This window comes from Chenopodium quinoa, unplaced genomic scaffold (assembly GCF_001683475.1).
Source record: "Chenopodium quinoa cultivar QQ74 unplaced genomic scaffold, ASM168347v1, whole genome shotgun sequence".
Taxonomy (NCBI): Eukaryota; Viridiplantae; Streptophyta; class Magnoliopsida; order Caryophyllales; family Amaranthaceae; genus Chenopodium; species Chenopodium quinoa.
In genome coordinates this window covers 5,966,354-5,976,382 of record NW_018743574.1, presented here as the reverse complement: position 1 = coordinate 5,976,382, position 10,029 = coordinate 5,966,354, and the positions used below count along the sequence as shown (strand labels likewise).

Here is a 10,029-nt window from a genome sequence, read left to right as displayed (position 1 = left end):
CTCAGCATCATCCTTCTCAGAGGAGTCAATTACTATGACCTCCTCTTCTTCAGGGGTGAGGACGAAAGCCTCAACCTCTCTTGCGATGTCTGCCGTGAAGCCCTCAGCACTGGACATCACGGCATCCTTGTTTTCGTGCTCAGCAGCACTCTCCTTAATTTCTTCTTGGACCGCTCCCTTAGATTCGGGAGTTCTCTGATCCACCTCCATCTCAGGAGGTGGCGGAGGGGTCTTTTGAGGTGATTGGGGTGGTGGCCGGGGAACCCTCGGCGATCCATTGCCTTCCTCGGGTTCCCTTATTGCAACGCCGATGGTCATCGGCCTCCGCTGAAAGTCATGAGGGCCGATGATGGCCATCCTTCGGCGCCTTTTCTAAAGGGGCTGCTCGTCCATATCTGAGTCTGAAGACTCTCCTTGTATTTGGTCTTCGGGACGAACAGGAGCTTTCCCTTCTCTATGTCTGTTACTCTCTTCAGACTGTAACAGACAGGGGGGAGGAAGAATGTGAGTAAAAAAAAAAAAAAAAAAAAAAGAAAAAAGAAAGACAAAGTTAAGTCTGAAAGCTCACCGAGGTCTTCAGCAAAGCCTCGTCTTCTTCAGCTGCTCTAGCTGCAGCTTCTGCTTCATCAGCTCTGGAGGACCCTTCTCCTCCTTCGCAAGCTTCGAGAACCCGTGCAACCTCTTCTGCTGTACGGGCAGCTTCAGCTTCTTCGTCCAGCAGTTGAAACCAGGGGTCTCTCTTCTTCCACCAAGGCTTCTGCCTCTGATACAGAGCAACAGCCTCAATTTGGAAGTGGGAAGAGTCTAGATGAACTTCCCTATGCCTCGGCTCAGTGATAGACGGGGCCCGTTCAGTTACAACTCGTTCTCGGTTGACACCAAGACGAGCGTAGTTAATGCCAACGTTAGTCTCGTCCCGCTCTGAAAAAGGAAAGGGGAAAGGTTAGTTCAGATAGGTTGGCACAGCATAAAAAAGCGAAGCGAGAGAAGAAAAAGAGATAGTTAAAAAGCCTCGGCCCCAGCCGAAGAAGCTTACCATCCTTAAACTTTCGGCTGAGGCCAACAGCTGCTAGCATGTTCTCTTGGAAAACGTAATGCGTATCGGGGAGCCAAGTCTCCGGGATATGCTGCATTCGGCCACTGCCCCCCCGGTTCGGCAGCTTGCCGAAGATATGTTGCTGATCAAGGTTCGGATCCGCCCCGTTATCTGCGGGGGGACCTAGACTTCCCATTTCGGGATCAGGCTCAGCGAGGTACCGGGGAACGCTGAAGACGCAAGGGTGGCCCGGATCTGTGGGTGCCCTAACCCAAATCCATTGACCTCTCCAGTCCTTGTCTGAAGAGTCGTTTGGCCACATGGTTAGGTATTGGGGCCGGGACTCAATCCGGTACCACCCAGAACCATGGCTTCCGTGCCCACTTTGAATATTTGGCACTAGCCGATGGAGCTTTTTGAAGCAGTGCAGGTTCGGCACATACTTGAAGAACTTGCAGACCCATAAGTATGTCATCACCCTTCGGATGCTGGTGGGAGTTAACTGACATAGAGAGATGTTGTAATGGATCAGCAAGTCTCGGACGAATACGTCCAAAGGGAACCTCAGCCCGTACTGAAGCTGTCTTGTGTACACCCCCACATACCCCGGGGGTGGACGATGGATTCTATCGGATGTCGAGGGCATTCGGCACCAATACCCATCAGCTTCAAAAATGCCGTAATGCAACTCAATTTGCTCGGCAAATCGATATTGATCGGCATTCTCCACCCACCATGGGTAGGGGCGGTTCTTTATCATGGCCGAAGCAACTTCGGCATTCTCCCATTCTGAAAACCCGGGGAGGATATCCCAAAGGACAGCGGGAACTTCATCATCCCGTCCAGAAGCGCTCGGCTCCTCCGTTCTCTGAGGAGGAGCCGAGGAAAGGGGAGTCGCCCTAATCCCTTCAGCAGGGTCAGACTCTGGCCTTTGTCCATTCCAGGTCCCAATCCTGTTCCTAGGATCGGGAATCGGCCTTGCTCTTCTTGGAGCACGGGCTCTACCTCTAACTCCTCTTGCCATTGATTATTTCGAAGAAAAAAGTCGAAAGAAAAGGGGAAGGAGTTCGAATTCGAAGAAAAATAAACTGAAATCAAAGGAATTTACCTTAATCTGAAGCGAAAGTTGCCGATTTACGAGTTCGTAGTGGCAAGTCTCAGTTTCTAAGCTTAATGCTCGGGGAATTTGCGAAGTTTTGATGCGGGTTCTTGGTTTCTCTCTCGAGAATTCTGGGTTTGTGTTGGTGAATAAGTGAGGAGAGATGACGCGCCTCTGTTTATATCTCCAGGAATGGGATACGAGGAGTCTGCGTTTTAATTTCTCTTAAATACTCCACTAAGTAACCGTTAAACACATGATCTTGTGATTAAACTGCCCATTATCCGTCCAACTTCCACAATCATCTGCTTTAACCGTTGTTATCTCATTAATTACGGTTTAAATTCAAATTTTTGGATTAATTAAATCATTTACTTCCCTCCTTTTCTGAATTAAATCAAACCCGACCCGTCATCCTTCCAAATCGGGTCTGGGGGGCAAGTTGTTTGGTTCCAATTTAGTCCAATTGGGCCTAGGCATTAAATGATCCAATTAAAAGCTCAAGGTCAAGGTTCAACTCTCCAATTGTGCTAAAGTCAAAGGTCAGCCCACAAAGCAAGCCAATTGGGCTAAGGCCCAACCTCTCCATGTATGATGAGGTATAAAAGCCATCAATATGTTCATTCATATGTTCATTCATATGTTCATTCATATATTCTGATATATTCCATTAAAGCCTCAAGCAACAAACTCTCTTGCATAGTGTCCTCTTCTTACACATTGTACTGACTTTAGCATCGGAGGGGCCTTCCTCGGCAACACCCCCGAGGCTAGTTTACGTGTGTTTACTGTGCAGGAAACCTTCGGCCCAACATAACTTGGACCGAATCCAGCCTTCTCCGTTTCAGCGGACCTTCGGCAAGGTCCCATTGTTTTCACCCGAAACACCAGTTAATTATACCTCGACAAATTCATGTCCCATATTAGATGCCTTTATATGGATGTTGATACTTGATAGCGGCATTTTTAGAGTCCGATTTAACAACACAACTTTAGGTAAAAATACAAGTATGTTACAGTACAACTAATTGATCAAGTAGCCGCAGGCCCGCAGTGATTGGCATAAAAAAAGCACTTCAACTTATGAGCATCTTATGATTTCAAAAAGGATAAGCTAAACTAAGACAATTATTAGGAATTTCTACATTCACCATCATGCCCAAATATGACTTCTATGCAGTACCAATATTTGAACTAGCGATAATTTTGATATAGGCCGTTAAAAAATTGAAATGCCATGTGAAACGCTGCTTTGAAACAAAATGTTTTGTCTAAGTATACATCACCAAAGCCAAAATCTGAACAACATAAAGTATTTTCCATAACAATTATGCATGAATGAGACAATCACTTCTATGAGTTTTATCATTGCAGTTTCAGATAAAGCTACACCCTATGTTATCATAATTTAGGACACGGGGTACTCTTGTCCGACACGGATACATGTCCAATTGTTCAACTAAGCTATTTTGTGAAAAAAATCAATGATTCTAACCCAAAATGAAGGGTTGAAGTGTCCTATATATGTCCGAGTGTGTAGGATCCGTCACATAGAGGTAAAATGAAGAGTCTGAATAGCATAGGTTACACCATGTCAAACTAAGGTGAAGAATAATGATGCAAAATTGCTGATACCAGGCAACTCGAAGTTGATTTACACTCTTCTGAGACTACAAGCTTCTGATCAGGGAGGCGAAGACATTTGCACTTCAAATTTAGCCTTTAAATGATATAAATCTTGCCAATTCGGGGAGACCAGCCTCTTTGTAGCATTCGCTAATGCGATCCACAAAGTCATCCCAACAACCCTCGACAGAAGCCAAATCTAGCAAAAATGCAGCTTGATCCAATGCAATCTGCAGATTTAATATTCAAACAGCACAAGTTCAACACATATCACGTGCACATAAATTCCCTGAGCAAACAAGAGAGCAATAGGCTATACAAAACCTGAGCAAGCTCCTTTCCCCTGTTCAGATCCTGCCGCTTTCCTTCTTCAGTCAACTTTTTCTTAACATAACAAATTTGCTCGTCTTTCCATTTTGCTATTTCAGCAACTTCCTGTCACAATAGCCTTGTAAGTCAGATTATGACCTTTAAAAGAAAAGGAAACAGATCAAGCTTAGAAGAACATATTGCATACCTGGTATTTGTATCCCAAAGTCCACCAGGGTAACTTTAGTGAACCCCTTGCAGCATCTTTAGCTTCTGAATCGCGTCCAATCCTGTAACAATAAGGAAATAACTTTTGAACAAAATAACAAGGTATGTTCTTTACATAATATACTATACTTAACATTTAGGGACAAATCACAAATGAGACAAACTTGAGCAAAATTTGTGCATTGAATGCAACAGGTCGTCCAAAGCCAGGAAAGTGCTGCTTCTTTGCATAAAACTCCCCTGTTACTAGAGCTGAAACCTTGCACAAGAATATGTGAAGATATATATTACAGAATATAGGAAATAATTTTACCCAAGAAATTATTTTAAACATTGTAAAGCCAAGTCCAGTATGAGGATCTTACATGATTCCCTTTCTCAAGTTCATGGTCAATTTTGCGTTCTAAAACATCAGGAAAAACACCAACCTGAGAAAAACAATGCTTCAACCAGGAAGTTGAATATGCTATAATGTACATAGAAGTGATAGAACTATGATCGTCACATTACCTTCCTTAAAAGATAGGTATCTAAGTCTGGCAATTGTGAACCTATGAAGCTCCCCTCTGTGTACAGTTCTCCAGCATTAGCAGAAACATTTAACAGCTCTCTGTTTCTATCTTTAAGGCCATTGGAATCTTGTTCAACCAACATTCTATGAAGATACTGGTCAACCTAAATTAACAAAGGAGCAGCAATTTAAAGAGATAAAAACAATATAGTTCTACAAGTAGATTAGTTGGGCTCTGAAAATCCAATTATGCCATTGAACCAAAATTATGCTTTCTCCACTTACATTCTTGGCTAATGGAAACACACCATGCTTATGGACTTGCACAACCGGCATATCTATCCTAGAAGCACAGAAATATATAAGGATACATGACCATGGGAGCCAAAGGGCAGATAAAAAGAAAGAACACTAAAAAATTTACCCAGATGGTGCTGTTGGCCACCTTAACAGAGAAATCATAGCACCTGCCAGCCAAAAAACATGTATGGAGGTAATCAGTTTATGTTCCCTAATATATGTCAAAATCGGATACATTGCCTATACCTGAGCTGTTTTTCGACAAGGGTATTGCAAGGGGGAAAATCCCATGCTTGTCTTCAGGTGAAATAATGGAATCCCCTATAGAAAAGCAGATAGATTACTATTATACATAAATGGATAGCAACGTGACTATGGCTAAGATTATGAAGTATATCAAATATAAGAAATTATCAAGAATCAAATCACAGAACATGGCTACCTCTTGTCTGAAGCATATTCAGTAAATTAGGCAAGCGCTCGGGGATGCAAGTTGCGGCTACATCTTTGATGAATGAGATGTGTTCTGTACATCAAAGGGTGTATCAAGATAAATGAAAATTTAAAGGAAATGCACATCTTTCATGTATGCTAATGCAACTATGCAAGTTATTCATAGTTTCTCACTCAAACAAAATAGAGCATGACAATAATGAACAATCACAAGAAATATAATCTCCAGAGGATGCAAAATTTGTTTGTTACAATAAGGGAGGATATCAATCAATATCTTCCATATGAGAGACATTCACACTCACTAGCAATCCAGCAACAAGGATTTCGAATGGCTCATGGCTAAACAGCCCAGGAGATAAGGCTTAGTCTAACTCAATGGCATGCTAATACGAGCCACCAATTAAGCAAAGAAGGTATCTTATTCACTTCTTCATAGCCAGGAAAAAATTTGGTCAATACTCCATCCTGAATGTCATACCTCTGAATTGTGGCCTTGTGGGTGTACAAAAATGACTTTCCACTTTCTTCTAAAATTATACAAAATATGCTCATGCCATAACAGCAGGCCTGGACGAGTTCCTAGCACCAAAGATACAGGACCAGCCCTATTTGTGTAGGGATTCTCTTGATAGAAGATCTAGGCCCTCAGAATAAAGTTTAAGACTCTTGGTTGTCAAACAGTGTTCCCGTGTACTCGTGGGTGCATGTACAAGAAACTATTTAATAACATATTGTTATAATGTTATCTATATACTTTCCTCAAAAAAAATGTTATCTATATACTTGTAAGGTTATCCAAGATAATTGGTACGAGGAAAGGAGTGTGTAAAATCCAGCAAACTCAAAAAATTAAGGGTGGATGGCAGCATAAGTGTAGTTTGTTGTCAGGATAACCAAGAGAAATTGTTAGCAGAGTTTGATGGAAATATGCGATGAGTGCGTGCGAGACTTTCGGATGCAAAAATCCAAGTAAATCATACATAAGTAGAACTTTACTAGAGGGGTTTAGCTTGACCAAATAATATATCAATTTTGATTGACCTTTCTTTGCTCATTTCAATTTCCCAACAAAGTGCTTAAACTAAAGCAGCAGATTCTAGAACATGGCCTTTTAACTTTAAGTTCCACGGCATTAATTGTTATGACGGCATAAAATGTTCATTTGTAGTTAATTTAGTGGACTCCTTCCTTTTTAATACAAGCCGAAAAATAAGAAACAAGGCCCCTAAGTTGCTGCGGTAATCTATGAAAGTATGATGCCAAGTTGCCAACCATGATTGTAAATATTACAAAGTATTCAATAAGATAATAATCGAATGTATTACAAAGTATAAATTTTAAAGTCAATTAATAGAAGATGCAAACACATAAGAAGAAGAGAATCAAAGAGGAGAGCCCTGATATGTCTACTTCTTTAAGGCATTTGCGCTTTACACAATAATGTACTCATATTACTCTCATATTTTCGGTGTTAAGCACCTCATATTTAGCTAAATTCAGTTGGTGTTTGAATGTAACATTCATAATTCTGTTCTTCAACCTCCATTTAAAATACAGTAGTATTTATCACATTAATTAATTAAGCTCATAAATTTATTAAGACTCCTGTATGGTAGTTGCACCATAAGAATAATCCTCACATAACTCTATTTCAATTTAATTATCTTTTTTCGAACATCCTAAAATAGTACTCGTAACCGCTCTATTGATTATCCACAACAATGCAAACAATGTAAAGTTTGATTAATTTAATAACCCTAAAACTGCTCCAGTATTAATTTTGAAGATAATTCATCGGTTCATCCAACTTTTTAAAATTACAGTAACCAAATTTAACAATCAAACATACTTATTGAATTAATCAAACTTCACATTGATTAAAATCGAAATAAAAGTGAAGAGACAAATTTACAGAAAAAGCAGCATTTTCCAAAAAAAAAATGTAGAAAAGAGAAAGGTTACCGGAGGATGAAGAAGAAAAATACCGGAAACAATTGAGTTGCCGTCGGCAGTAGAGCGCTGCGGTACCGATTCTCATTTTTTAGCCGGAAAAAGTTTCGCCGGTTACTTCAGTCCAGTGAGTTTAAATTGTGAAAAAAGAAAATACGGAGTACTTGATTAAATTTGGGCAAAGTTCGTCAAAAGAGTGAAAGAAAAACCAGGCCCAATTCTAGAGTAATGTTTGGGCTAAGATAAGCCGGATAGGCCCAGTATGATTTGTAACAGGTTGACCAATTCGTTAGAGGATTTTCACCGTACTACTCCGTATCAAAGAAGTGAGTTTAGTCAATGTGCTCATAAGGTACTGAATTACCCGATAAATTACTATGCGCATACATCACTTTGACTAATATTAATGTGTATAAAATCAAACATAGATGTTAATGTTTGTTAAAATCTCACACGTTACAATTAAAAAAAAAAAAAGGAAAAAAAATAAGTTTTGAGATAATCGGCCACAAAGTGAGCTTCTGATATATTTCATACATCATACACTTGTACGGAAACTCCATATGTCAATAACATGACTCTATAATTTCTTTTAAAAAAAAAAAGTCAAAATTTAGTAAAAATTATTTATCACAAATAACTGAATACAATTGGAACTGATACATGAAATTTACGAATCAAAATGTAAAATCATAAAACAGCAGCAATTGATACTCGTTAACAAAACTAAAAAAGAGTGACGTCATTAATAACTAAAGAGGGGGTTCCAGGTTGAGATCAGGCAACAATTGAACATCATCAGCTTGAACAACTTGATCGTTACTAGACTCTGCTGCAGGTACATAAAAATTCAGTGCACCATCATCCAGGCGATATACTCCCGGCCAATACTCACTCATAGGCAAACTATAACCATTAATCATCTGGTGCTGCGCAAGACCATGGGGCTGGACTAAAAGGTATGGCGGCATTTCGAAACTCCTCCTCCCCATCATCATCATCATCGTCGTCGCCGTCGTCATCATCTCTTGTTTCCGATGCTTGGCGTCTCGTCTCTCCCTTTTATGAGCATTTTGATGGCCGCCTAAGGCTTGTGAGTTCAGAAACCTTCTACCACAATATATGCAAAAACATATCTTAAAACTATGTGATTTTGGCATAGTAGAGTTATTATTGTTACATTTTTCTGCTTTACCTTTTGAGCCTTGCATTTTACTATGCTAAGCCAATAACAATTATACTAAAAATAAAAATAAAAATGGGAATTAGTTAGCTAACAAGCTAGGCCATTTACAATTTATAAAGCTAAAGAGTGCGTGAATCCGACAAAAATGCAGGAAGATTATTGAGGAGGGATGTAGAGAAATAACGTTGTGCTGACTAGAGCTACTTTGTCTAGAATCGATCATATTATATTGTATGTTGTTTGATATTTATAGCTTCAATGAAAGGCTGAGGGAAACTTTCACTTTGCTGTTACTTCAGATTTCCTATACAAAAAAATGATTATCTGAGTTGAGAATTTGAGATCATAATTAAGGAAAAACAAAGTTGAATTAATATTAACAATATTTTTGTTAAAATTCTATATTAATTATTAAAAATATTAAATTTTAATTAATTATCTTGTCATTTTATACAACATTTATGTTTATGTCACGTAATTTGTCAAACATCTTTTTGAATAGCTTTATGCATAACTATTCAACCAAAGACGGATCCAACTATCCAAGGAGGCCTACGCCTTGGCCCCAATTTTGATATTATATAAATAAAAAATCTTATACAACTATTCAAGTTTTATAGTAGGCTTAGTTGTTTAGTTACTTGTTGCATAGATTTGAAATGTCAAGGGTTCAATTTTCCTTGTTTGCACATTTTTTTTTATAAGTGTAGATTTCTTAAACTCATATCCCTTTATGGATTTATTATTTGAAATTATGTATAACTTCGGTTCGGGCTATAAAAAATTTCTGGATCCGCCCTTGTATAGTTGTATTCAACTACTAGTAAAATATGATGAGTTATGAAAAAAATTTACAGTATCATCTACTTGGTATGATTCTTTATCCAAAACAATTATGTTATTCTTTTTCTATAATTAGCAAATTCATATGAAGGCATTGCTATTTATATTCCAAAAAAAAAAATGAAGGCATTTCTATTGATTACAACCCACAATCAATGCAAGTTGTGTTTTTTGTGGACGAGCATCGATGCTTTAGTTGTTGATTAGTTCGTTTTTGCATCAGACTTTATTTGTTGTTCTATTATGGCTAAACTTATAACCTATAAGTGTGGCCGTGTGGGGTCACACGTTATAACATACATAATTATGTGATTGGTCAGGAACTCATGGCGTAAAAAGTTTAACTCAGCAGGTTGTCACGCGCTGACTAGTTCCCTTAGTCTTTTGCACGCGGCCTATTAGAGTCACCACCCGTTAGACTACTAGTCAAGGCTCCCAATTGCTTAGCAAAGCTAAATATTGATGTTGTTAGTTAAGTGTGGTTT

The 10,029-nt window shown here is 39.0% G+C and overlaps 1 protein-coding gene across 2 annotated transcripts; it reads right to left on the bottom strand.

The window, feature by feature from the left end:
- Nucleotides 1–3,434: 3,434 nt before the first annotated feature.
- LOC110682325 lies at nt 3,435–8,850 on the bottom strand. 2 transcript variants are annotated; one of them, XM_021858642.1, is made up of 11 exons: nt 7,528–8,850; nt 5,552–5,635; nt 5,356–5,430; nt 5,234–5,276; nt 5,095–5,152; nt 4,809–4,973; nt 4,664–4,726; nt 4,463–4,557; nt 4,279–4,360; nt 4,086–4,196; nt 3,435–3,991 (listed from the first exon to the last, which is right to left on the bottom strand). In XM_021858642.1, exons 1-11 carry the CDS (start codon nt 7,601–7,603, stop codon nt 3,851–3,853), a joined length of 993 nt encoding a protein of 330 aa, XP_021714334.1. In that variant the 5' UTR covers nt 7,604–8,850; the 3' UTR covers nt 3,435–3,850. The 2 variants fall into 2 exon arrangements, with proteins under 2 accessions (XP_021714334.1, XP_021714335.1); XM_021858643.1 differs by having other exon boundaries at nt 7,551–7,658.
- Nucleotides 8,851–10,029: the final 1,179 nt, after the last annotated feature.